This window comes from Truncatella angustata (assembly GCF_020726525.1).
Source record: "Truncatella angustata strain MPI-SDFR-AT-0073 chromosome Unknown BKA67scaffold_7, whole genome shotgun sequence".
NCBI classification, from domain to species: Eukaryota; Fungi; Ascomycota; class Sordariomycetes; order Amphisphaeriales; family Sporocadaceae; genus Truncatella; species Truncatella angustata.
Window position 1 is genome coordinate 96,118 of NW_025763387.1, and position 26,047 is coordinate 122,164.

Genomic DNA, 26,047 nt, shown 5'->3' on the forward strand with positions numbered 1-26,047 from the left:
TATTGTTCGCATGATCTCCAGACCAACTCATTTCAGACATATCTTAGTGATGTGCATGAGTTGAATATGCACAAAAACACAATGGTCGAAATGCCATCGGTGTAGTCTTGTATATTTGTGCATGGCTGGCTTGGGATCGAGACAGTACTGTTCATGGAACTTGGGAGTTTGGGCGCTAATCATTCTTGTGGCTTATATGGGATCGAAGCACTTCTCAGTTTAGGCTTGGAAACAAAGACAGTGGCGCTCTCTAGGTATTGAATGTAGTGGCAGATAGAGAAATGACCGGTACCTCAGCTCAACATATTCAGAAGTGAACCATGTGAACAATGCAGGCAAAGTGTGCCCGGTGAAGGAAGCAGGCGCCACAGGGACGCAGGTAGCCAAGCCGGGCAATATCTTTGTCACCACGATGATGACAAAGTTGAGAGATGAAAGCTCATTTGAAGGTAGTCCAGCTAAAACACACAAAGCAATAACAGTACGTTAATATGTATAGGAATGCACTCAAGGAACCCTTGGACTTAACAAATGGAGCACAGAGTTGGCTAAGGCTGGAACAATGTAATTTCTTTTCATTTGTTTTTGGTCGATTTCATGGATTTCGGCAGACTGCCCTCTTGACAATGGAGTCCCATATATACAACTATAATCTTTGCAACACGTATGGATATACATGGCACGCGTGTGGCTTGTGTGGCCTTTCATCAACTTTGTGACAGCGTCTAAACAAGCCCTTCGTCGTCTTCAAGCTCACATCACACCTCTTTTCGTCCACTAGCTCCAAAGCCGTACTAGAGGTAGGGGTCTGAGTTAGTTTTGGGTTGCCCGTATCTGTTACCGCTACCAGTGTACTCTGCAAAAGGTCTGAGACCTTGAAAGTAGGGTAGATTCGTCCTTGCTGGAGGGTGTGACTGAGCAAGCTCAGCGGTCCTCTCGCTTTCTTCGACTAACAATTTTTCTTCCATGTCCGCGTCCATATCCAAGTCCACATGATCGCTGTAATTAGAGGCGTCATGATGAAGCTCGTCTTCTACCTCCCCCTCAAACGCCTCTGCGACGCTAGAATATTTGCGTGTCAATGGCACGGCGGGTCTTTTCTTGAGCTCCTCGGCTTTCATTTTAGAAGACTTTGCATCGGCTGCATTCCTTTTGAGATAGTCTTTTATCAACTTGGGAGGCAAATTGGACTCGGGCTCCCAGGTGGGATTTTGGTCAGGCGGCCAATCCCCTGCCCACCTCACCTTGAAGTACCGTTGCACCTGGCCGTGGTCATCGACAATTTGATCTTCTTCTAAGCGCTTCACAACCCAGACTGGTTCTTCTAGCGGGCCCTGGTGTTCGCTGGGTTCTTTTCTCTTTCTCTTCCGCGAAGGCTTGAGAGACGCATTCCGGGCAAGATCCTGGACAGACGGTGTCTGAGAACCAGCGGCTGCTTGATGAAAGGGCGAAGGCGAGGGCGAGGCCCACCTGCCTGCACTGCGAGCAGCTGGAGTAAATCCGCCAGCGCTTGCAGCTTGCCCGAGCACTGGCTTCAATGATTTTATATGTACCTGAAGTTGAGGTGAAAACGTTGCAGCAACGGGCCTACTCGACTTGTCTGTCTTGCGTGACGGACTATGCCCAGCACTCTGTGCATTGGTTGATTGATTGTATGGCTGTTGATACGCTGCGTTGCCTTCAACTCCATCCTCAACTTCCACATAGCCCTGTGCATCCATGACCAGTTCGTCAGCCGCAGCATACAGGGACTTCTGTGGTGTAGATAGTGAAGGGCCGGAAACGACGGAGCCGACAGGTGGAAGTACCGATACGTCCTCGGGGCCACGTTCCGTTTCCCTTATGGGGAGGTCCCGTTTTCTTGGGCGCCCACGTTTTTTCGGCTTGGTATGTGTATTCAAGGTGCTTGACGTCCCTGTCCCCGTCCCCGTCCCCGTCCCCGTCCCCGTCCCCGTCCCCGTCCCCGTCTCGTTATTTGTCTCTGTTGCAGCGATCTTCTCGGCAGCAGCTCTCCGGGCGGCCTGGATCCTCGCCTTGTATTCCTCCTCTTGTGCATCTCTTTCTAGGGATAGCTTGTATTCGTAGTCCTCTAGCATCCTCGGGGAAACGTAGTCCAGGATCTTATGGGCTTCAACGAGCACGGCAGCTGCCGGCAAGTCTGTCCACTTCACAATGTAGTACAATTGCAGCTTCTCCTTGCCATCTCGCGTTGTCGTCTTCCAGACATCCTTGGCTGTAATGTAAGCGGTCGAGTCGTTCTCGAGCGCGAGACGGAGCGGGGCCAGCGCGGGGCCACATGCGCGAGCATCAGCATGGCGACGCCGTCTCGTTGGGAGCACGATCTCGATGGCCCATCGTCGCGAAGGGTAGGGTTTTTGGATGCTGTCGGCGTACTTGTCCTGGTCTTTGCTTTTGTCCGTGTCCTTATCCCTATCCATAGCTACGAGTTTTTGCGAAAGCTAACCAAGCGCCGGGCACCACATCTCGCAGGTCTTCAATGGCCAGCTCTAACTCTCTTCCAGACCTTGGAAAGTTGTTAGGACGCTCCCACGACCGAGAAATCGCGTAGGAAAGAAAGACGGAATGGTTATTACTTTAAGTGGCCGAAAGGTGGAGAATGGTAACGTTATTATCCTAGTAAATAAGAACTTGGAGATAAAAGCAAAGTTGATTAAATTAAGTTCTGTACGTTGAATTAGATTATATAAAGGTTTTTGTTTTTATATTCGAAAAAAATATATGTAATAACTTTTAATCAAGTTTTAAAGATTTTGTTTAAATTATATTTATAAGGCTATGTATTTAGATTTCAATAAATTGTCTTATAAGTGTTGTATATTATACATTAATAAAGATTAAATGTGATCTAAAACCGATCGAGCATTCACAAGCATACCAATGGGAATGTTAGGGACGCACTGGCACACCGTCAACTCACCCACGTAGGTCACGACCGCATCCAGCCTCTTACAACTGTGCACTACAAAACTCCTTCCTGGCGATGACAGTAATCTGATGGTGGAAGCCTGCCTAGTAGATCAAGTTTCTTGCAAAATCTTACACGAAATACATATCAAAGACTTCACGATCCGAAGCATCGGTTGAAAGTCTTATCGTCCCTAGTGTATGCATTGAGCGCTTCGAATCTCAACAACTCTTCATAGCTATGTAAATAGTATATGATACTAGCGAATAAAGGCACCTGAATGGGCAGATTAGGCAGCTTACGATGGTATGATCTCGCCCAGTCCCCAGCATATGCCCCTAGTCATAACAGCCTAGCTGTTCGGAATTAAGTATCAAACTTGAGTAAGGAACTCTGTCTTATGTCGGTAAGGGTTTCTTGATGTGCTCTCCGCATTCACTCCCGTTTCACGAGCCGTAATATCTAGTTCTTCTTTGCTACAGGTTTCCACAGAATACCAGTTTCCGGGAGCTTTTTCAGGATTTCAATACCATCGATTTCGAAAATGGGCCCCCCTGATCTCTAAGCCGACGACGGGGGCCATCTGGCTCCGGAGTATATGACCTACGAACCGTGTGAATGTTGCCCGTGGAAATATAAACATGGTCGGTTAGTTATAATTGGATGAAACTGTCTCCGGGATAGCCATGCAATTGAGCCAAAGCCTTGCACCCTGAGAGCGTAAGTATGGGGCGGGAATAGTGACTGTGTGTTTCTATACGACTTCAGCTCGAATGAGCTATGTAACAAGCCACTAGTAAACGAACAGCTGAGCTGTTCATTGCGGACGGAGCAGTAGCTTGTAAAGAAGAAGGGGGGGGGGGGGGGGGGGGTTTAATCAATTAATTAATTTCAAGTTGGGCTCTGAAAACGACACGAAGAGAAATTTCCCAATCGCACACGGCAATCGGTTGAGTACGGATCTGCAGGTAAAACATATGCGAGAAACTGGAGGCTAGACTAGAGACTGATTAAAGCCTACTTGACGATTGCTGTTCCTCATTTACGACAGCCTAGGACAGCGCATGACAGGGACGCACGTCGGCCTTGTAGCTAAAATACAAGGGAAGTTTGGTGCTTCGTGGACGCGAAACGAGCGAGCCCGTGCAATCCGGGAGTTTCTTTTGAGGGGTGAATGAGCCAGTTGGATAGAGAGGCATGTATGTACATACAGGGAATAACTGAGGGCTACGGAGTACTCACGTACTGTAGGCTGCCGTAGGGGTACCCCGTCGAATATTCGACCGAACTCTGGAAAAGTTGCACTTGCACGTCACACTTGCACAAGCTACGAGACAGCTTGGAGTAGTGCTAGCTAGACTAACTCCATTTGACAAGTAGTCTTGTCTTGGAGCTGTTGTAAAGCTTTCCGAAAGCAAAAGTTGGAGCTGTTCACTTATTAAGCATCGAAATTTCACGACAACCCACGACGACAGCATCGCAAGCTCCGAATCCCACGGCAAGCGACGCATCGTAAACTCCCCATACCACTTCGCGCCTAGATACATGCGACCCTCACACACTGCGCCCATAAGTCGATTGAGATCATGTTGACCTCGACAACGCAGATCACGCGCCTCGGCCTGCTGGGCTCGCGTGGCCTCCAGCTCCAGCTCCAGCTGCAGTCCAAGTCCACCATGGCCACCGTCACATCCCGCCTCCAGCGCCAATTCGTCCTCAACGCCCCCATATCTACCTGCGCTGCCGTCTCCAGGCAGGCCGCCAGGAAACAACCCGTCACGCAGTGCCCGTCCGCAATCCGCCGACATGCCTCGACAACCACTTCCACAGCCACAGCCACATCCACGTCCACGTCCTCGGCCACGCCAGGCCTCGACTGGAACACCTTCTTTGCCCTACGCAAGACACGAAGGCGATACCAGCAGGCATGCAGCATAGTCACCATGATGATCGGCGGAAGCTTGGCAGGACTCGTTCTCATCAACATCGACGTAGACTTCCTCGGCAAACTGCCCCTCGACCCGTTCATCACCTTGGGTTTGATCACCATGAGCTCTGCTGCCCTGGGCTGGTTGGCCGGCCCAAGTCTCGGCTCCACCATCTTTTACATCGCCAAGAGGGGAGTCAAGACCCCCATGGCCAACAAGGAGGTCGAGTTCTTTGGCAGGATCAAGAAGAACCGCGTGGACCCCAGCGTCAGCTCCGTCGGAAACCCTGGTGAGCCATGACCCCTTTCATCACAGCCTCCCCGACTGCAAGCCCTTCCCTTATGGCCGACTGACTATCTCGTAGTGCCCGATTACTATGGCGAGAAGATCTCCAGTGTCGCTGGATACAGACAATGGCTCAAGGACCAGAGAGCCTTCAACAAGAAGCGTACCAGCTTCCTCTAAATCGTAGTCATGAGCATTGCATGAATGCGTCATACAAAGTCACTTAGGTTACATACAACACCATTGTCTACCGGGATATGCTAGGTTTCTAACTCCTCCTTCTACCAACCACCCAGAAGGATGCATTGCCAGCTCGCCCAGGTTCAGACAGAGCTGTATACTGTAAGCCGAGTAGGCAAAGGGAGCGCCTGGGGGGTTTTGGTCCTTCGAGATACGAGGAACCATATGGCCGCGGAAAGAATTAATGTGGTGCTTACCAAATTTCGGCGTTTTGAACCTCTCCAATAGTGTATCAATAGTGGCCATGTCCAATGCGGATCTGCCTTGTGAATTGAACTCCTCTTACCAGAGAAGCTTTGCTACATCTATGATGCACCTGCTACCGTGTCAAGTGAATGGCAGTGATGTATCTACTTGGTGCTTCCACGCCCTCATGCCTCCAGATATGTCCCCCACAAACCGAGCTCCGGCTTCGTCCAGGCCCATCTCCTTCAATCGTTGAGCAATTAGTTGCGAATCATTGCCGACTCGGCAGACTACGTAGATAGGAGCGTCTGCTGGGAGAGATTCGGGCAACCAGCCTGGCCTTCCGGGCTTCTCTGAAGGTGCACTTCTCACTTGAAACGTGGAGAAGGGTACATTGATGGCGCCGGGGATGCTGGCAATGTCGAAGTGCTCTCGCTCACGCACATCTAGCAAGATATGGGCTGGGTTCGGCTTCCCGTTCCTGAATGTATCGTAGAAAGCAGCTGTGACTCTTTCCTCCGGTTTTAGGACCTGCACTGGGCTTGCAACGCCACAGAAGGCCACGTAGTCTAGTGATCCAGATTTGAGAGTCTCCAGTGATAAAGTTGACGAGGTGGAGCAGGCAAAGCAGTCCGCTCGCCTACCACGCATTCTCATGGAGCGAAATGTGGTCGTACCTGATGCCGAGAACAGCAGCAGACTGGGCGTGGTCGGCTCCCTTGGTGGCATGCCGATCCCGTTCGCGATCAGCTTGATGGCCTCGAGTGCCTGCAATACACCCATGACACCCACGACGGGTCCTAGTATGCCTCCTTCGCCGCAGCTGACCACGCTGTCGGCAGGAGGTGGCTTCGGGAATACACATCTATAGCACGGCCCGCCCTCTGGGGTGCCCACGGGTGCTGGCGGGTTGTTCAGGACGATGAGCTGCCCATCTGTGCGCAAGGCCGACGCCGAAACCAAAGGTTTCTGAAGCAGCACGCATACGTCCGAGATCAAGTAGCGGGAGGTCGGATGATCAGTGCAGTCCAGGACAATGTCGTATCGGGACACGATCTCCTCGGCGTTCTCCGGTGTCAGATGTGTACCATGTCGCACGTAAGAAAGTTCGGGGTTCAAATCTCGGCAGAAGTTGACCAAGCTGTCCACTTTCTTCATGCCGACCTTGGCAGTGCTGTGCGCGATCTGGCGGTGCAGGTTGGAGGCCTCGACCACATCTCCGTCGACTATACCCAGAGTTCCCGTGCCGGCTCCTGCGAGATATGCGGCGGCTGGGCATCCAAGACCTCCTGCACCAATAATGAGAACGGCAGTGGATTTGAGACGAAGTTGACCTTGTATACCGAAGGTGGGGATGATGAGCTGGCGACCATAACGAGCATATTCTTCTTCTCGCAGTGGCCAGTTCCAAGGCACCTCAGAGGCAAGTTCGCCGTCCCCGTCATGGCGGCCCGAGATGAGTGATGGGGTTTCGAGTTCCCGTAACTGCACACGCAGCCGTTCAAGTTCATGTTCGGTCTGGACAATCTGCTGCCTCAGAAGGGCGGCTTTAGTAGCAGCCGCATCCATTGTACGTCTGAGCCCTTCAATTTGTATTTACACCCAAGACTGAACGTAAAATTGTCGTCCTACAAGAAAATAGATTGCGCCACCCTGGTTTTTTTGTAAGCGCATATATAAGATTCCCTTGTAAGTGGTTTTTCTTTTCTTTTTTCCCCCCGGCCCAGCTGCAGTACCTCCAGAATTGTAGGGGTAACTGACATGCAACAGGGTAATCACCTATGTACTTACTCCTAGCACCAATGTTAGACAAATAGGATCTTACTGACAGTAGCGATAGCGGCAACCTTCCCTTGAAACCCCACGTGGTGACCCCGCTAAAATTTTGAGAGCTTCAACATCGGCTAAACTTCAATACTGTACAAGCAGTACCCGCCTGGCTAAGACTACTTACTTGGACAACAACTCTTGATATACGTCTGTCCTCGCTCAGCCTAGAGACATACAATGGTAAGACAGATTTCAGACACTCTTGATCGAAAGTATCACCTGCTAATCCATCATCAAGGCCCCAGTAGCTCCCACCAAGCGCCGCTCATTGCGGGCAAAGATCGCTGCCAAATCTGAGGGCAGTGAATATGCGCCGCGCAAGGCGCCTCGTCCGGACGCCATCGAAACGTCAGACTCGTTTATCAACTCGAAGAAGGACAAGCGGACAGTCAAACACTCATCGTTCGTATCCCGGATCGAAAAGTCAAACAACAAGCCACTCAAGCGCCGCCGCCCAGGCAAAAAGCTTGTCACCGACCTCGACTCCCTCAAGAAGGCGCTACCAGACCTGCTAGCCGACGGCGAGACGGAGGAGAGTCTGCGGCAACTAAAGGAGGGCAAGGTGCGGCTCAAGAGTCTGAAGAGTCGGAAAGGTGCGCTCAAGAAGAAGGAGAAGGTTGTCAAGGGCGAGGTGCAGCGATTCCAGGGCAGCCTGGCAAGACTGAACGCCGTGGGCGCTGCAGACAACATGAACGTCGAGCCAAGCGAGGACTGCGCTGGGCAGGTAGAAAAAGGCCAGCCGGCGCAAAATGCCACGGCAAGTCGATGGGCTGCACTGCGGGGGTTCATCTCAGCGACCATGGAGCAAAACCCGGCTTTCTTGGGGCAGAAGGACGACACTAAGTGATGCTCTACGAATCCATCGGAAGAGCGGCAATATTTGTACCGATACACCTGTTAGCAACCAACATCTAGTGCCCGCCGTGGAGGATGTGGCAGACATATTACGCCCTTGCCCAAAGCCAGAACCAGCCTAGTCTGGTATGCTGATACCCAGAAGGCCCCCCGTATTGAATCGCTCTGCCATATTCATGCCACGTCAGCAGCCTGTCTGTATTGGACCGCCAGGAGTAGCCAGAGAGGGGTGAGGAGGCTCTTTCACGACGGATGATACCCTCTGAGTAATAGTCACAATCGCAGTTCCCTGACTAGACGGGAAGATACAAATTAGCTCGCCATGAGTTAGGACAGACTGTCGGGGCCAGGCAAACGGGCAGCGTACTGGCATGGCCAAAAGGATTGCTGCCCATGGTGCCGCCAGAGTACAAGACTCGGAAGAGCGATGCCATGTGTCGCTGGGTTTGATCAGCTTAGGGGTACATTCAAGAAGAGTAATTTTAATGTGATTTTCAGGCCCCTCATTGGCATTGTGTATCTATGATGATTTTGTGTCTTTGCACACTACTATACAGTACTGTTCGCTCGAGCAAACTGGCGAAACCTCTAGACATGGACGATTCCGAGTTTGTTGGTAGTTGGACATGAAGGCATGTCAAGACATGTTGGTGAACTTGATATATATATATATATATACACTTAATTTCTTTTTGTCGGCGGCCGTAAATGCCTGCGTACTATGTGGTGAGAGAAGGTAAGGTTATACCATACCGGATGACACGAGACAAGGCTGGGGCTGGAGATAGAACTCATTTACCTGTTTGATGTGGTTCTAACATGGGCGCCAAGAAGTTAAGACAATGGCAGTTACCCGCCAGGTGGAGATACACCGAACTCATTTTTTGTGGTAGGGCAAGTAGGACTGGATTTCTGGAGGCCTGTGACATGGGCATGGGGTATGTCGTGCATGGAGGCTAAGGCTCCGATCACCAGAGGGGTCATTGCAGTGGGCGTGTGTATGACACAGACCGGGGGTTGCTTTCCGAGGGTGGGGGATGGAGTATTAATACCAGTATGCCGGTATGCTGGTGAACATGTGAGAAATCTGGGAGTGGGCTCACGGCAGACCGGTAGAGTTGAGTTGGTATCGTGTTGGCAGCACTCAGCCGCAACCTGTCGTCATCAACCTCGGGCATTGCTTTGAGCACGATACTTGGTTACATGGCTGAGCCCGACAAGACACACTTTGCTTTACTGAATAACTTAAGTTTTCAGCCAGAGAGGCACACATGTTAATGATGCAGACAATGTCCCATCTTGAAACAATGTGCACAGCCAAGGAGAGTTTGTTTGTTTGTTTGTTTGTTTGTTTGATTGTTTATCCAGGATTCAATGTTGTGTTTAAAAATGTGCATGTGCAAGTGCAAGTGCGGGAAGTTGGAAGAGTCCATCTCATGAAGGTGCTGAAAAGGTGGGCTCCCTTTCAGTTAACAGGAGCGCGACAACGCACGAGCAAGTAACCTTAATAGGTTCACAAGTACGTTGGTGCATGTAGAGCAAGTAGAGCGCTGTCCCTGTCCCTTTCTAGCCTTTCCCCCGCAATCTTGACTTTTGCCAGGGACTCTTCAGAAAGTCCGTTGATGTCCCAAATTGATCGCAAGCAATTGAATCCGTCTACACAACTACTTTACATAACATTCGCTGACTGCTCTCGTAAGACGCGACGATCAACAGGATGAATTTCCCTCGAAAATACACAAAAAAGGTTTCTGTATGTCTGAGTTTTTGCCTCGGCGATTGAATCAATTTTGCCGTCGTCGTCGTCGTCACATTGGGGGTCTGACATCCTTGTCCGCCATGGTTGGTTAGCTGGTTAGTTATCCTTACTGGACTAACGACTACCGACTACCCTGCGAAGCGAAAAGCAACTACAGTACGGATCCCCCCGTACAGGTTCTGGTTCGATAGGCAAGGCGATTGATTGATTTTAAGAAGGTAACTTACATCACCGTCACCATCGCCAAGTAGCCTGCTTTCAACCCCTCCATCACCAAGTCCATTCTGCGTTCCAGGTCACAAGAAGACAAGACGAGACAAGACAAAACAAAGCAGTCTAATAATCCCATCCACAAGAAGCAATACCTATACCATACTCGACCACCAGCGACAAGGGCTTTTCCACTTAAACGCACATTTTTCCACAGCGCCCGACCCTCGCCGAAACAGCACGACCACGCTATACATAACTCTCCTGCAACCAGCGACAACACAAGAGACACGATCGCTGCTTCGCGACAAGCTGGTTGTGGCAAGACAACCAATACTATCATACATAGAGACTTCGCAGCCTGGCAGGATTTACTTGTACGGACCCCGTCAGCAGCCATGTTGCACCGTACCAAGGCTGCTCATAAGCGCACTCGTACACAACATGCTAACACAGCCCGAAAGCGTCGCAACATGCCGTTCCGTGAGAAGTTTGCGCGCCGCTTTGGTGACAGTGTAGGCAATGTCCTTTCCCAAGATCCCCCTTCCCAAGAGCATGAACATGAACAAAAACAAGAACAAGAACAAGACAGACACCATAGGCAGGAGCAAGCGCAAGAGCACCTCGTTCAGCACAGTCAAGATCACTCGTCTGTCCCTGTCCCTGTCCCTGTTCCTGTCTCTGTCAAGAAGGAAGTCCTTTCTCGGGGTATACCTCAGCACATACCTCGCTTCCCCGTTCAAAAGATAAGTGGTGCCACTCGCTTAACTTCTTCTACACAGTTGTCCCCCGGCCCCAGAGGCGATCAGGCTTATCTATCGTGTAAGTCCGCTTCAACCTTCCCTCCTTCCTCGGATAACTGCGACAGTTTTGGGCTAACACCATGCTAGATCACGATGTTTGTTGTATGCTCTGGAAACTTGACTCTCCGCACCCATGTCTTCTTTGCTGACTTTGTTTACAGTAACCTACGAAGATGTCAAGTCTCTTAGACAGGACTGGCTCACTGACAATGTAAGTCATGGCTACCCTTCCAGTTGCGATTTCTACTTTACTTGCTCATCACACCAACGTCCTCTAGAACATCGCCTTCTGGGAGGAGTTTTTAGAACAAGAAATCCTCACAAAGTATCCCCAGGCCAACATTGTTCTCCTGCGTCCTTCCATGACGTTCCTGCTGATGAAGGACACCGATACCGTAGGCGTCCGACAAGCCCTGCCCTCATTCAAGCATGTCACCCACATCTTTTTGCCTATCAACGACAATAGGAACGTCTCCATGGCGGAAGGCGGTTCGCATTGGTCTCTGCTCCTTGTGAGTATAATTGACGGTGTTGCTTTCCACTACGACTCTCTTGAGGGAGCCAACAACGACGAGGCTCGACTTTGTCTTCGCCGACTAGAGCCTGTCCTGCAAAAGAAGCTACGTTTTCACTATCTTTCTGAGTGTCCCCAGCAGGACAATGGCAGTGACTGTGGCGTTTTCGTATGCATCATTATGCGCCATCTGCTCACCAAGCGACTTCTTGCCGTCAATGCCGGCGAGAAAATCTCCATGAGCATGGCGCACAAGGCAATTGATGCCATCGGCGCCCGGAAGGAGATGATCACCATTATCAACAACTTGCGCAAGGAGGGAGAGAGAAGACGGTCGACAAGCAGCCACAGTAACACGCCGCCCCGTATTGAGTAGGCCACTGCACCTTTCCTCTATCTCAACCGACCCAACTGCAATGAGAGAAGCTCATATATCCGGCGCGGCTTTTTCCAAACACAGCTTCGGGCCCTTTTTTCTCGTTGTCTGCCCATCGACTGATCCCCGCTTTCTCCCTGGGTAACTTAGTCTGACTACACAACCTGCTAAGGTGGTAACTAAATTATGACTTATGTTTGCACCAATCTCAGTACAAACTGCTGGGTCCTGGATCAGGTTGCACTAGTCGGCAGAATACGGCAAAATACACCGTGGGTCGTCAAATTGGTCGACGAGCGACCGGATAGTCTTGCTCAAAACATACAGCGAGTTTCTCACCATGTTTGCTCTGTAATATATGGAGGTTGCAAGTACCACTCTTACTATAGGCCATGGAATAGCATCCGGCGTTCGATATTGGTGACTGTATTTCAGTTCACTTAGTCGAGGCGTATGCGGTATCAATGGATTGCATATTTAGCGAGGCAAGGTGGCTCATAGATTTTGAAGTAGCTTTATCGATCATACGTACAGGCGATCCTCAGCATGTGTGGTCTCTTTGGCTCAGGTTTACCCTTTTTCTTGTAATTTAAGTGTGGCATTCCCGTGATCTGTGATTGTCTCTATTGGTCAAGCGACTCCTCTCTGAGTTCCATTCCCCCCACTCGCAACTGTTTCTGGCTCTCCAGATCGCTATTTTCAGTCTAATAATGGCGAGAACTGCCCATAATGACTCGACGAAATGTATCGGCCAAGAGGGAAGAGGCACGTCCATTTATTTGAAGAAGATAACCATGCTCTGAGCCATATTGCCAAAGCTCACAAGTCTATCTTGATAGCAACAGCGTTCGCGGAAAGGAATCCTGTCACGAACAACCATGCCCGTCTCTTCCCGCCCTCCTTGGCTGGGTCGATCGCGACCAGAACAGCGGCGCTTGCAGTCCGAACCGTCGTGCCATCGTCCTCGAATATGAGACGTTTCTCCCACTTATCGCCCACCTTCCTAACATACCAAACCAGGACTGGATCCTTTGCAGCCGGATCAGTATGTGTCTGGGCGAGGTCGACACCCCTTGCCAATCCAGCCAAGACGAACCCGCTTGCATCGTAGGAGCTGCTAGCGTATGGGTCATTGAAGTAGCTTGGGTTGTCGATCGTGGAATCTAGGAATACTTCATCCACGATACGGTAAGTGTGGCCGGACTTGGTATCGGCTGGCTCGACCAAGTGCAGTGTCCCTCCTATAGCACTGGCTACGAGCAATTCGGCATCGGTCCGGCCATGGCCAAGGCCGTTGTTGTTGTGGATGCTGTCCAAGGCGATGGCAGCCGTGACCCCAGCTTCGGGGTCGACTGCGAGCATGTCAGTCAGCTCGATGTCGACGGTTTCAGTCCACGTCGCCCCCGGGTAGATCTCCTCAATCTCTCGCATGAAGCCTTCTCGGTAGTGGTGGTCATTGGTGACAAGGAAATGAGTGGGGCCCAGGGCCAAGATGTCGTTTGGGGTCTTGATCAGTGAGTGGCGGACAGATCGAAGGTGCTGGGCGGTGGGCGAGCCTATCTCGTGACGAAATATCTCAATCTGCGATCGTGCCTTGGGCTGGCCCTTGGCGGGCTTTGCTCTCTGCCGGTACGATTCGTCAAAGTACTCCGGATCCGGAAGATGGTTGACCGCGAAAATGTAGACGGCCTTCTCCTCGCCAGCCTTCGGGTCCCCGATCACGTCGATCCCATGTGTGACAAGCGGTCCCCGGAAGTTCTCCAGCTCCAGCTTCTGTGCCTTTTTGGTCTGCGGAGCCATGGTGATTAGCCTACGGTAAGCATGATGAGGTTGGCTAGTCTTACATCGGGGTTGATGGTGAACAAACTCGCGCGGGCCTGCCCAAGCACCGAGGCATTGAACTCGGCTAGTGGGGGAAACCATGAGAACCTAGTGGCGTGAGAGTCCTCGCAGGCAGTGTATAGCTCGTGTGTCGGCTCATAATAATGGATGTCCTCGCAGTGGATCGTGTTGTCAATGATGACCAAATCTCCAGCGCTCGTTGCCTTGAAAGCAGATGGGTACCTGTAAACCCCGATCACTGTGATGAGACGTCGTACAACCGGAGAGTAGGTATTATATAGGTATCCTAAAGATGTAGCCAGCAGCGCGACGGATAGCGCAACCGTGACTGGGGATCTGGCCATGTTCAGTAATTTGTTTTATGTAGAGAGAAAGACAACATGACGGTTCGGGGGAATGAGCGTAATACTGATACTCGTTACCAACAACTCCACATTACAGACATGGATCGGGGCAGAAGCTTTTCGTCCCCGCAAAACCGGGGTCTCATGCCCGAAATGTACCTAAGTTGAGGCGTGACATGGTGACGTGGGGGAAATATAGCTTTCATACATGGATCTTCAGTGATCAAGACCAGGAGTCATTATTTCAGGATTTGTCGCCATGTGATGGTTAAGACATGGAATCAGCATGAGAATGGGGCCCCATCGCAGTGATGGCCCGAGTAGATTTCTTGTGTATAGAGTTCATGACGTAGTTAAGCATTAGTTGGACCTCTATAAATTTCGATCGTTGTTGCACCAACGTTGATGGATTACTTCTCGTCAAGTTCATCCCAACTGGCCCGCCTTGGTGCCGTGGACGACGTATAGCATAGTCGATTAGCGCAAAATACCACGTACTGGACAAGGTACATACTTGTGGAGCCTACCTAGCGCTTAACGTTACCGATGCTGCCGATCCGACAAAACAACGTTCGGGGGAAGAAGGGGGGACCTCTCATTATGGTCACATGATCTGATGGTCTGTGCATCCATAGTATGTTCTTACTAGGTTAGTCTAGGAGATAGCTAGCTGGTAGACTGCGACTGGAAAGCTTTCCCTATCCAGCGCAACAACAAATAAACTTCCTGTCCTTATAGGCGCACCTCGGACGCTACAAACACCAAGTGAAAGGTTGTAGAGCAATATACCGTGGGGCACCAGGAAATAAGAGCAAGACACAGCGATTGATTCAATTAAGAACCAAAGCTCTTATCACCCTGGGTTTGTCCGAAGAGAGCATATTTTTCAGAGTAAGCCTCTATGAAGGCCATCAGCGTCCCCTCACGACAGATTCATAGCAAAATGCGTCATGCTACAAGGCCTAATGGGTTAGCGATTGGTCGGAGTTTACGGGGGAGAAAATCCCGGGGAAGGAGCGCTAGATTAGCGATGTCGGTGTAATCTCCGGCCTCATTAAGCTTTCCTTTCATAATTTGTGCATCCGGCGCTTCTTCTTCATTCCGGTGCTGAGTGGATCAGAACCTCCAGATTATGTACATGCCCCGGGGGTAGTATTGTATTTGGAAAGGCCTCCACTGGCCAGACCGTTCAAAAAATATATCCCCAGAGAACTTGGGCATTTTGTGATGCTCTGTCTTAGAAAGGTAAATACTAACAATATGGACGACAGAAGTTGTGCATGCCACCTTTCCACAGTAGCAAGCGTAAAGTGACTGATATCTTGATGATTGGTACCAAAATTCAGACATTAAGGTGCTGTGGAAAGCTCAGCCAAATGCATCATGAAAATAACTATAGTAGTCAAAGGCTGCATGTAAAGCCATTGCTGTCTCTTAGGTAACAAGACGATGTCCGAGTCTGGTACCCCAACATTAGACAAAAACCCCTTAATAATGTTGCATAAAAACAGGTCCCTCGTAGTACGGAAGACTGTAAGATCCGAACTGCTTTGTACATCACGAAGCAACACAATCAGATTATTTTCCCAAGGCAACACCCATCTCATAATTTCTCTTGCTTGCATTCACTCATGAACCATTTGCGTTTCTACGGTTCCCAGTTTTCCTTGGATTTAAATTTCTTTTGCATGCACTCATTGCATCTTCCGTCCACTTACTTGTCAACACTGATATTTGCAGCTCAGCTGCAAACGACCAAGCCTCGGATCTTACCTAATTCAATTCCCGCATTGTAATCATCAGAATCATGTCCGATGTTACGAGGAAGCAACCTGACAAGCAGGGAAGCCCCGATACAAAGGATCCAGAGAAATCAACCATGGATATCTCATTAGATCCCGACAACTCGACTCTCGAGCCAGACAACGAGGTTGACATCGAGGCCGGTAATGATAAGCGCGAGTCTGCAGACGAGGTTGATCCGAATACCGTTGATTGGGACGGCCCTCAAGATCCCAATAACCCCATGAACTGGCCTGACAAGAAGAAGTGGCTAAACGTGTCCATCTTGTCGCTGTTGACCATCGTCACGTAAGTTTAGTCCCAACGCAAACTCGTGTACATCGAGGCTGATATCGATCAGTCCGCTCGGTTCTTCCATGTTCGCTCCTGGTATTCGTTCGATCATGGTGGAATTTCGCAGCACATCATCCATCACCGCAACATTCCTGGTATCCATCTACGTCCTCGGCTTTGCCTTCGGTCCATTACTTGCCGCGCCCCTGAGCGAAATCTATGGTCGAAGACCCCTCTACATCTGGGGTAATGTCTTGTTCGCAATCTTCACCATGTGTACGGCTCTCAGTAACAGTATCGGTATGCTGTTGGCGTTCCGGTTTCTCATGGGCCTAGCAGGGTCGGTGCCAATCACAATCGGGAGTGGTAGTATCGCAGATATGATGCCAGTAGAGATGCGAGGCAGGGCTCTCTCGGTTTGGGCATTGGGCCCACTGCTGGGTCCATGTATTGGGCCCGTCGCCGGAGGTTATCTGATCCGAGCGGCTGGATGGAGATGGGTATATTGGCTGATACTTATCCTAGTGAGCAACTGCCATGTTGAGCATCTCCAAAATTTCATACTAACGTGCTGCCAGTCTGGACTATTCATCCCGGTCTCTTACTTCTTCCTCCGCGAAACCTTTGGCCCCGTGCTACTGGAGCAAAGAGCTCAAAGACTTCGCATGGAAACTGGCAACCCGGACTTGCACAATAAGTACGCCGGTCGCACCACTCCGACCGAGCAGTTGAGATTGGCTATGATACGCCCAATAAAGCTGCTGGTGGTCACGCCTATCGTTACGCTCAACGCCCTCTATGTTGCCATCACATACGGCATTTTGTATCTGCTTATCGCCACATTTTCGTTCGTTTATACAGGCCAGTATGGATTCGATGAAGGTACGAGTGGACTGACGTTCCTCCCAGCCGGCATAGGAATGATGATCGGCGTCACGGGCTTCGGGCTTATCTCTGACAATATTGTCAAGCGCAACCAGGCAGCTGGAGTGACGCACAAGCCAGAGGTTCGCTTGCCGCCGCTATTGACTATCCCAAGTGGCTTGACCCTTCCAGTAGGACTATTTATCTATGGATGGGCCACGGATAAGGTTGTGCACTGGATCGTGCCCATGATTGGAGTCGTGATCTTCACAGCCGGCTTGATGGGAGTGATGATGTCTGTGCAGAACTACCTTCTCGACACCTATCCGAAATATGCTGCTTCAACAACCGCAGCGCTAACGGTCCTTCGTTCATTGCTCGGAGCCCTCTTGCCTCTGGGAGGATTACAAATGTACAACACTCTGGGTCTTGGTTGGGGCAATAGCCTGCTCGCATTCGTCTCATTGGCGCTTGTACCTATTCCGCTTGTTTTCTTTATCTTCGGCGAACGCATCCGAAACAGGTTCAACCCTACACTGTAGTTGGATTCTTATCATGAGATATAGACTTCCTAATCATCTCGGGTTGCGTGCAGCTGTTTTTGGTAGCTTCAGACGTGTAGTTAGCACAAATTCTTTGTGAGGCTAGTGATACCGACATATACGCACGTCACCTCGAACCTATGCATACCTAAGTGACGACCTGCACATTCTTGCCAGGGGTTCATCTGAACCTATTGTGCTAATATTCGAGTGGTAACGCTCGTGACATGTCGGCTTCGGCAGTCTTCAATGCGATGTACAAGGCAGTGATATAACTGTGACTCCTGCTGTTTGTCTTGAAGACTAGTCTAAATTAGTAATGAACCATATCGGTTCCGTATTTTGATCGCATTGTAACGGTTGCCAACACTGCAACATTTAGGGATGAGGTCGAGTCAAGTTTCGATTACCTTCGATTGGCCGTGTGGGGCAAAGCTTGCCCCCGTCGCAACAGAAAACATTTGCTTCACCAGGCAAACCAGTGCGTTCGACCTATCCTGGGAGAATGAGGTCTCTGCTACGATACTTCAATGCGCTGGCTTTGTTGCCGCTCGTTTTTCTGGCCTTGCGCGCCATTTTCAGGGGGTCCGCTAGCTTTTTCAACAGATCATACCCCACCGCCGCGCAATTATCAACCTCCGCAACATGCACTATGACCCGCGGTGTGCAGTCAGATAAAGGCCATCAAACCATGGCAGCCAGCACCCCCCTCGGGAACATAGCTCGTTCTCTTCTGTCCCAAGAGGACCTCGAGCTGGTTTCATGTAATGCTTTTCAGTCGCTATGGGCGGGCTACGGCCACGTGTGCTCCATTCAAGCGACGCAGGGCAGGGCAGGCTCGCCTGGTTCAGCAAAGAAGGAACCGTTGTCATTGATCCTCAAGTACATATCCCCGCCGCCGACGGCCAATATTAGCGATGAGGGCCACCTACGGAAGGTTCTTTCGTATCAGGTGGAGCAGTATTTCTACACACATTTGGCATCACAGCTCCCCGAGTCCGTCGCGGTGGCCCAGTGTATTGCCAGTATCAGTGATGGGAAGACAACCGCGCTACTGCTGAAAGACCTGAAGGCATCCGATCGCACTTTCAAACCAAACGTGGCATTCACTGTTTCACTCGAGAAACGTGGCGAGCTCAACTCGGTCCAGGCACATGCAGCGCTTGACTGGCTTGCTGGTTTTCACGGTCACTTCTGGGGTAAGACCACCCAGCTTTCAAGGAATCAACTGCTACAACCTCCGCTGAAGGAGGCAGAGAGGCAGACGACTCGGGCAGTTAGTGGAGGGAACCATGGCCCGGGGTTGGGATTCGACGTCCAGGGAATCTGGTTGAACGGTGGCTATACTTATCTAGCTACTCGACGGAAGGAATACGCAACCTTGGTCCGAGACAAAGGGGTGGAATGGTCCGACATACTGTGTAGGCCATCACCCGGCGGCGGTCCATCGCTCGCAGAGCGCGTGGCGGCCTTCTTGGCGCCAAGCTCCGAATCAAGCTCTTCACATTCCATGTCAGGGTACGAGACGATCATTCATGGCGACGTCAAGTCAGAAAATATGTTTGCCTCGGAAAAAGGTGACCAGGTCGCGTTTGTTGATTTTCAATATGTCGGACTAGGCCTCGGGGTGTGCGACCTAGCGAAGTTGTTCACGTGTTCGATACCAATGACAATGCTTGTTGACGATCCAGAAGGCGACCTGCAAGAAGGGGAATTAAGTATGCAACCTGGTGAGAAATCATTACTATTGTACTATTTGCAGAAGCTGGAAGACATTGCCGGCAAGACGTATCCATGGGATATCTTCTTACAGCATTGGGAGATAGCTTTGATTGACTGGTTACGTTTTCAGGCTAGTTGGGGATTCTGGGGTAACACTGAATGGTTGGAAGCGAGAGTAAGATATATAACCAAACGAATCGATATATGATAAATTTAACAGATAATAAATCAGTTTCAGAGAGACACTTGCAAATTTACATGACAGCGGAGAGCTAAGATGATTCTACACTCGCTCGTCTTAGTACGTACAGCCTCACCATGCCGACTACTTCCTCCTGTCTGTCAGGACTGCGAACAGTTCTGTCTTGATGTATAGATTAACCACAAAGATCCGTGTTCAGGGTTACATACGAAGACACACTGGACGTCGTTTCTAGCGCAGTCACTTTCACCAATCTAAACATCTCACGTGCAGGCACGCGCGGTCTCGGTAATTATATCGGGCTTGAACTCAGTTATGATTGGTAAGGTGCAATATATCCAGAATGGAACGACCTTATCTTCTGACTATTCTCACCAAACTAGTTGGATTCATGATTTTACGCGCTGTGATCTGATAAAGGTCTAAGATAATGACCTGTGGCACGCAAGCATTCCCGCACGCGACCCCTGTCGTAATATATGTATTTGATATTAGAAATATGTTTGCGTTGAATGTTTCAAAGAGGACCAAGGAAGGGAGTCGACAGCTATCAAAACAATGCACCAACACGAAGTGTTTTGAATTCGGGGCGCGTTAATAATCCTACCACGAAGGCATCCCTTCGCTTTATAATGATTTCATAAATATATGCTATGCAAAAATATGCAATGAAATCTAGGGAAAATGGAGGCTTACATTTCTCCCTTGATGAGAGAATTGCATACCAGTGGTAATTACGAAAGACGTAAGGGTCGAGCAAGCCAAACACTGTTGAACTATGACTGTAATCATATCTACCCTATTAGATATGAACAATATTCTAAAAGAATTACCTTAATATGTCTTTTTGTTCGCCTAACAAAGTGAACCTCTCTATAAGACTCAAGCGGTCCAAGTACTACATTATTAGTAATGAAAATTCATATTTATTGTTTGATGCCCTGGCACGCGTTCAAATCGTTACAAGGTCAGACCGTTGCACCAACGATGAATGAATTGACAGCAAATACTGCACCAGGGTCTTTCTGTTTTTGCTTCTTAAACCCCGATACAAGGTATAAAGTCGCCGCTCTCCATACGGCTCGATTCCTGCTGCTTGTAGCACCACCGATAAGCACTATGTTAGCTACATACACAAGCAATCACGATGAAACAATTACGGAGCAGGGTCACTAAGCGCATGACAGTTAAAAGGAGGTTACACTACAAGAAGTTCTCCCACAAGAACACACTCCCGATCGTCGCACTTCTAGGTGGCTGTTCAATCGAACTCAACCAGATAGGCCTACCAGTAAGTCCACTCATCGAGCATGACCGAGACCATTGCGTTTGTAACGGCCATCAAACGGCAATCTTGAACAAATACGTACAGCATTGGCTGGTGGCCGATGCCGTCATCTTCCAATTGAACCTAGAACGGGCATTTATGGTCACCTCGCGCTTAATAGAGCTATGTGGGCTCACAGGTTACACAAGCGATGTTGAAGAGGATATTCTGGAGTGGAACGCGGGAAGTGCTGGATTGTCGGCGGAGCGGCGTAATCCATTGTTTTGTATCTTGCCACATGGTAGATTTACTAGGACCATGCCTAAAGTATTGCATTGTTCTTTGTAGACAAATTTATCTTTAACATCAAATAGTTCCTGCTTCATATCGTGGTTCTCCGTGGTTTTCTTTCCCAACACATTTAGACTACGATCAAACGCATGTCTCCTTTAGAATTAGATCCGCTACTGGCCATACAATTGATAGTCATAGAACTGAGTGATGCAGAGCACAAGATATACTCTAACGAGTTGGTTTGCCTAAGTGAATAAAGGAAACCAACAGGACATTGTCAGACGAGCTTAACTGGCGATATTCACTTGGGCACGGCTCACGCTCCGATGCTCATTTGTAACTCATAGATCATTAGCAATGAAACCGCGTGCTCAATTTTGCATATTGAAAGCTCGAACAGAAGAAATACACTTCAGATATCGAAAGTATGTACAAGAATCTAATGGCACCTATGAGCCAGTGATGTTTTGCCTCGACGGACACAGTAGAGTCGTCTAAGCCTGACGCTTCTGCGAACCGCACGAGCTCTTTTGGCCTTGGTTTCCGGATCCACCACGGTGTCCACCGAATCCTGGGTATGCACTAGCACTGGGCCATGCGCCCTGGGAGTGTGAAGATCGAGATCCGGTGGGGAAGGAGAAGCCACTGGAAGCGTTGGATGGGTATGCACTGGGGACGACCTCAGTTGCAGACTTTACGGGTGCCGAAGCAGTCGGGGCTGCGTCACTCGCCGTCTGGACTGGTACCGAGGCGCTGGATACCACCTCGGTGGCAGACTCGACAGGAGCAACAACGACCTCAGTCTCGGAAGCGGCGGTGGTGCTAGAGACCTGGAAGCTGGATTCAACAGGGACGACCGTAGCGGTGACTGGAACCGTAACCTCAGCTTCGGCCTCAGTAGTAGCGGCGGCGGTGGCCGAAGACGATCGGATTGAGGTGATGAGGGTAGAGGCAACAGCCGAAGGGCTGGTAACAGCCTCTGTGGCTACAGTCGAGGAAGCAACAGCAGCGCTGGAGGTTGCTGAGGAAGTGGTGTTGCCACTGGAGGCACCGATACTTGCGCAAGCAAAAGACATAGAGGTGGTGCTGGCGGACGAGCCTCCGTACGCAACTGCCTCGGAGAGATCCCATGTCATGGAGACATAGGGCCAGCAGATTCTGCCGTCGGACAGAGTGACCATGTCACCAGCGACGTAGGTATCAGTCTCGACGAGAGGCTCACCAACCTTGGCACCGTCGGTAACGAGCTGGAAGCGAGAGCCGGTAAAAGTGCCCTTGCAGCCCATGGCGATGAACTGACAGTCGGGGTTCTCAATCTCCTCCCCTTAGAAAATGGTTAGCAAACACTTTTATAGAACAAAAATGTTTTACGTCTTAAAATCTCCAAACTTACAAGTAACGAGGGCGCTCTTGCTGTCGAAAGCAGCAACGTGGGCGTTGGAACAGTCGGAAGTACCCGAAGTGATCCAGTTGATCTGCGAGTCACCATCGGTGGCGCCAATGGTGGATGTGGCCACATCACCAACGAGAGTGTTCTTGTCACTGAATTGAGCGATGGCGACGTTGCGGCCGTTGGTACGGTTTGAGCACTGAGTGTTGCCGCCACCCAACCAGGTGTTCTCAGTGATGTCAATAGCACCACGCGAGACCCAAGCAAGGACATAAGCATCACTGTCGATGAGTCGAGCCAATCCACTGTAAGAGCCGCTCATACCGCCAAAGGACTCTCCACTCGCGCCATTGGTGGTGTTCTCATTGGAGACCTTCACACCACTCATGCTCTGTGTAGCAGTGTTAAGCCAGATATCACCTTGGTCTTCAGCGCAGACGCTAGCAAAGGGCGCAGCATCGGCGGCTTCGAACGCAATACCGGTGTTGTGGGAGCAGCCCCAAGAGCTTGATGCCCCGGAGATAGTTGTCAGCGTGCCGTCGTCCTTGATGTATTTGATACTGTCGCCATAATGGCCTGAAGCATCGCCAGTATAGCTGCACATGTTGGTCAGTAGTGCAGTCGAAATTTAATCAAGAGAGTACTGACTCAGTAACAACGAAGTAAGCACCATACATGCCAGCAGCTTCCGAGTAGACTAAGTCACCGTTCAAGTCAGGGGAGGCGGCGAGACCGAAGTCAGCATCGACGCCAGGACCACCAAGGAATGTCTTCCATGTTTGTTCTCCGCTGGTGTAGCGATATAGGACGGGAACAGGAGTGCTGTCGGCGGGGGCGTTTGCCGTGCCGGAAGGCAGAGCCTCGTTGGTCAACAGAGCAAATCCATCATCATGGGCAACGAGACCTCCTGCCTCCTTTCCACCAGTGACGGTAACGGTAGTTCCGACGGCGATGAACGTTGAGGGGTCAACTTGTTGAACATGGACATCGGTCTCACTCGAATCGAGGTATGCCAAGTATGCCGACTTGCCATCGGGAGAAACGGCGAAGGGAGTGCGGCGATGGTGGGGGAAGCCAGTCCAGTAAGCCTCCTTGACGGGTCCGAAAGAGTGATCCAGAGTCAAAGAATTCTCATATTTGGTGAGGGAGCTCTCACTAAGGCCCTGGGCGAGCGTGGTTGCGAATGCGCACGACAGTGCGGTAAGCGAACGGAAGTTCATGTTGAAGGAAAGGACGTCGGATCTTATGACCCGCACAAGAATATGACGAATGAGAATGAAGAGCGAAAAGAAAGACGGATGATTATCCAAAAGCGAAAGATCTACATGTCAGCGACACCTTATGGTTAAATTTATTTATAAGACAGTGGTGCGGGATCCGGATATGCCTTTGGCGAGTAGCGCCCTAGTAGGTCTAGAACACTAGGCTGCCAGCCTGGGTCTGGTTTATAGTGATCTGGATTCATGATGAGCTTATTTCTCGTGATGCATGGGTGGTCAAATTAGAATTAGAGTGTTTGGTACCAGGACCACGGCCGCCAGGAGGTTGTACTCAAGTCAAAGGGCTGGTCTAGTGTTTCACAACAGAGAAACGTGGAGAAGTCAGGGGTATTGCATGGGACGGAAAATTGTAACAAACATGACCATAATTTCCGGAGCTTTTCAATTTCATCGGCTCCATAATGTCAGCGTAACCACCTATCAAGTGCTGTACCGTACCATGGAGATAGTGAAAGCCAGCTTCTCGTTGACTTGCCGTTGCAACCGGTCGCGCAACACAGTGCGTCAGACTGTGTAGCAGTGTCGTTCTAAACTGTATAGCTAATAGTATAGGTACAGGTATATTGCTACATCTTCACTTCCAATGCGAGATTGCTGATCGGAAAGACCCTGGACTAAGATCTAACGTGGATTTCATCCCTGGTTCTTGTGTTTCCTTGCCCTCTGTAATAGGGGATCTCATCAATATAGGTAACAAAGGATGGCTGTTGCGCTAATTATGGCGCTATTGTGGTTACCCAACAAATGGCGCATGCAAAAATTCATGAAGGCTACAGTTGATTCCCAGCAGACTTCGACCAACAAAAATGTAATGACCTCAAATGCCACTAGATCCTGTATACTCCTTCTCTGAAAAGCTAGCAGTGTATTGTGACATTCAAAAACAGTGGGCCCACCGTCAATAGAACGATGGTAATCTCAGGGTATATATTCGTTGCCACATGTATTTTAGGACATAATGGGTTATCACACGGAGACCAGTGCATGATTCGAGTTTACGCGACTTCGTGAATTTTTAACTTATTAGCTTGCTCAGCTAACCATCATTCAACGAAGCACAACATAATTTAGTGGCGCCCATCATGTACAGAGGGGGTGTGTGTTGCAAGATTTGATATGGAAGAAATTTGTGGCGAGATTGAAGAGATTGAGGACGAGTAGTGCGCGATTCACCTGTCTCACCCGGGAATATTCTATTGATATTGTTGTCGTATATTGCAGTCTTTGCCTTACCTTTATGAAGCATTTATTACCATATTGCATTACCATTTTGAGGAAATATAGATAGATAGATATAAAAGCAGTCGTGGCTTTGGAACATCTCCCATGGTTCGTCATCAGGGACGCATTACACCACTCGCTTCACTCAATTCATGGTGTCTTTGCTCCAAAGTTCTTTCTACATTCCCGTGAAGTAATGCTTCCGGCCCAAGATGACAGGCTCTATCAACCAAGGATGGTCTTCGAGTCTAAGGCTAAGCCGTGATGAAGGCTTTGTACGAGCATGATGAATAAACGCTGCTCTCCGCTGACTACCTTGGGGGGATGGGTGCCATGGGTTGTGGAAGGGTTAATGTGACTTACATTCCTTTCATTCTGACAAATATTGTTTGGCCTGTTTGACATCTTGATTATAGATAACAAGGAAGACATTCCATGGATCGTCGAACGGTGTGATGAACGGCCAGACTAACATAGTAGGCGTGAAAGCGAGGACTTCTGTATTTTTGGTAGGCCTTTTGAGGTGCAGAGGGATTCAAAGACAAGGGAAGCAAGGCGCCTGGCTCAAAGGAGCATCACCCGCCAATATGCAATAACGGTGGTCATGACCAAGGCTACCACCCATTTACGTGCCCATAAACTCACCACAACGCCGCTGGGGGCCAAAACATAACCTTTTCATAGCGTAGTTCGAAGTGGTGTTATCAACCAGAGTCCGTCAATTCGGAAACGTTACTGTACCACCGGTATAACAAGAGTCATACGCCATGTTCGTACAAGCTACCTGTTCGACGTCGTAAAAGTTGTTCCTCTGTTTTCAAAAAGTCATAGGGCTTGTACTGCGCCGGTGCTTTGAGCACTCAACCCTTTGAATTCCAGCAAGTATTTTGCTGCTTGTCACGAGTCTTATTAGGAAAGTAGCTACTGACTTTTCTTATTAGTTTGACAGAGTCAACACTAAACTCCATTGCTAATTTTCAAGCTACTAAAAGTTTTAAATAAAATCAATACATTCTAAACACTAAATTGTATTACCAGTCAAGAGGCTTCTGGAAGCTGAAGGATATTGAAAGCAAAAACCAAGCCTAGTC

The 26,047-nt window shown here is 49.8% G+C and overlaps 10 protein-coding genes across 10 annotated transcripts; 6 read left to right on the forward strand and 4 right to left on the reverse strand.

Moving 5' to 3' along the window:
• Positions 1–552: 552 nt before the first annotated feature.
• Positions 553–1,930, reverse strand: BKA67DRAFT_574178 (uncharacterized protein). Its single transcript, XM_046103407.1, has one exon. It carries the CDS (start codon positions 1,719–1,721, stop codon positions 795–797), a length of 927 nt encoding a protein of 308 aa, XP_045954764.1. The 5' UTR covers positions 1,722–1,930; the 3' UTR covers positions 553–794.
• Positions 1,931–4,797: 2,867 nt separating this feature from the next.
• Positions 4,798–5,319, forward strand: BKA67DRAFT_496384 (mitochondrial import protein Pam17; the record flags this gene model as incomplete). The annotated part of the gene is made up of 2 exons (XM_046097034.1): positions 4,798–5,143; positions 5,219–5,319. Coding segments are annotated over 2 exons (447 nt in total), but the record flags the coding sequence as incomplete, so codon positions are not given.
• Positions 5,320–5,450: 131 nt separating this feature from the next.
• On the reverse strand, positions 5,451–7,418 carry BKA67DRAFT_574182 (ThiF family protein). Its single transcript, XM_046103408.1, has 2 exons — positions 5,577–7,418; positions 5,451–5,472 (listed from the first exon to the last, which is right to left on the reverse strand). The coding sequence occupies exon 1, from the start codon at positions 7,132–7,134 to the stop codon at positions 5,707–5,709; it is 1,428 nt and encodes a 475-aa protein (XP_045954766.1). The 5' UTR covers positions 7,135–7,418; the 3' UTR covers positions 5,451–5,472; positions 5,577–5,706.
• Positions 7,354–8,338, forward strand: BKA67DRAFT_358453 (ribosome biogenesis protein SLX9-domain-containing protein). The gene is made up of 2 exons (XM_046096403.1): positions 7,354–7,575; positions 7,634–8,338. The coding sequence occupies exons 1-2, from the start codon at positions 7,573–7,575 to the stop codon at positions 8,240–8,242; spliced, it is 612 nt and encodes a 203-aa protein (XP_045954767.1). The 5' UTR covers positions 7,354–7,572; the 3' UTR covers positions 8,243–8,338.
• Positions 8,339–10,898: 2,560 nt separating this feature from the next.
• Positions 10,899–12,322, forward strand: BKA67DRAFT_358257 (uncharacterized protein). Its single transcript, XM_046096402.1, has 3 exons — positions 10,899–11,124; positions 11,184–11,233; positions 11,301–12,322. Exons 1-3 carry the CDS (start codon positions 11,103–11,105, stop codon positions 11,910–11,912), a joined length of 684 nt encoding a protein of 227 aa, XP_045954768.1. The 5' UTR covers positions 10,899–11,102; the 3' UTR covers positions 11,913–12,322.
• Positions 12,323–12,731: 409 nt separating this feature from the next.
• Positions 12,732–14,098, reverse strand: BKA67DRAFT_522405 (uncharacterized protein; the record flags this gene model as incomplete). Its single annotated transcript, XM_046098370.1, has 2 exons — positions 12,732–13,700; positions 13,757–14,098. The coding sequence occupies 2 exons, from the start codon at positions 14,096–14,098 to the stop codon at positions 12,732–12,734; spliced, it is 1,311 nt and encodes a 436-aa protein (XP_045954769.1).
• Positions 14,099–15,905: 1,807 nt separating this feature from the next.
• On the forward strand, positions 15,906–17,580 carry BKA67DRAFT_661251 (major facilitator superfamily domain-containing protein; the record flags this gene model as incomplete). The annotated part of the gene is made up of 3 exons (XM_046107779.1): positions 15,906–16,189; positions 16,242–16,698; positions 16,753–17,580. The coding sequence occupies 3 exons, from the start codon at positions 15,906–15,908 to the stop codon at positions 17,578–17,580; spliced, it is 1,569 nt and encodes a 522-aa protein (XP_045954770.1).
• A 691-nt stretch (positions 17,581–18,271) lies between these two features.
• On the forward strand, positions 18,272–19,510 carry BKA67DRAFT_661252 (kinase-like domain-containing protein; the record flags this gene model as incomplete). The annotated part of the gene is made up of 1 exon (XM_046107780.1): positions 18,272–19,510. The coding sequence occupies one exon, from the start codon at positions 18,272–18,274 to the stop codon at positions 19,508–19,510; it is 1,239 nt and encodes a 412-aa protein (XP_045954771.1).
• A 1,141-nt stretch (positions 19,511–20,651) lies between these two features.
• BKA67DRAFT_648333 (uncharacterized protein) lies at positions 20,652–21,491 on the forward strand (the record flags this gene model as incomplete). The annotated part of the gene is made up of 3 exons (XM_046105984.1): positions 20,652–20,795; positions 20,877–21,072; positions 21,146–21,491. 3 exons carry the CDS (start codon positions 20,652–20,654, stop codon positions 21,271–21,273), a joined length of 468 nt encoding a protein of 155 aa, XP_045954772.1. The 3' UTR covers positions 21,274–21,491.
• BKA67DRAFT_693629 (uncharacterized protein) lies at positions 21,062–24,166 on the reverse strand. Its single transcript, XM_046109252.1, has 3 exons — positions 23,104–24,166; positions 22,459–23,051; positions 21,062–22,389 (listed from the first exon to the last, which is right to left on the reverse strand). The coding sequence occupies exons 1-3, from the start codon at positions 23,673–23,675 to the stop codon at positions 21,560–21,562; spliced, it is 1,995 nt and encodes a 664-aa protein (XP_045954773.1). The 5' UTR covers positions 23,676–24,166; the 3' UTR covers positions 21,062–21,559.
• Between the last annotated feature and the right edge of the window lie 1,881 nt (positions 24,167–26,047).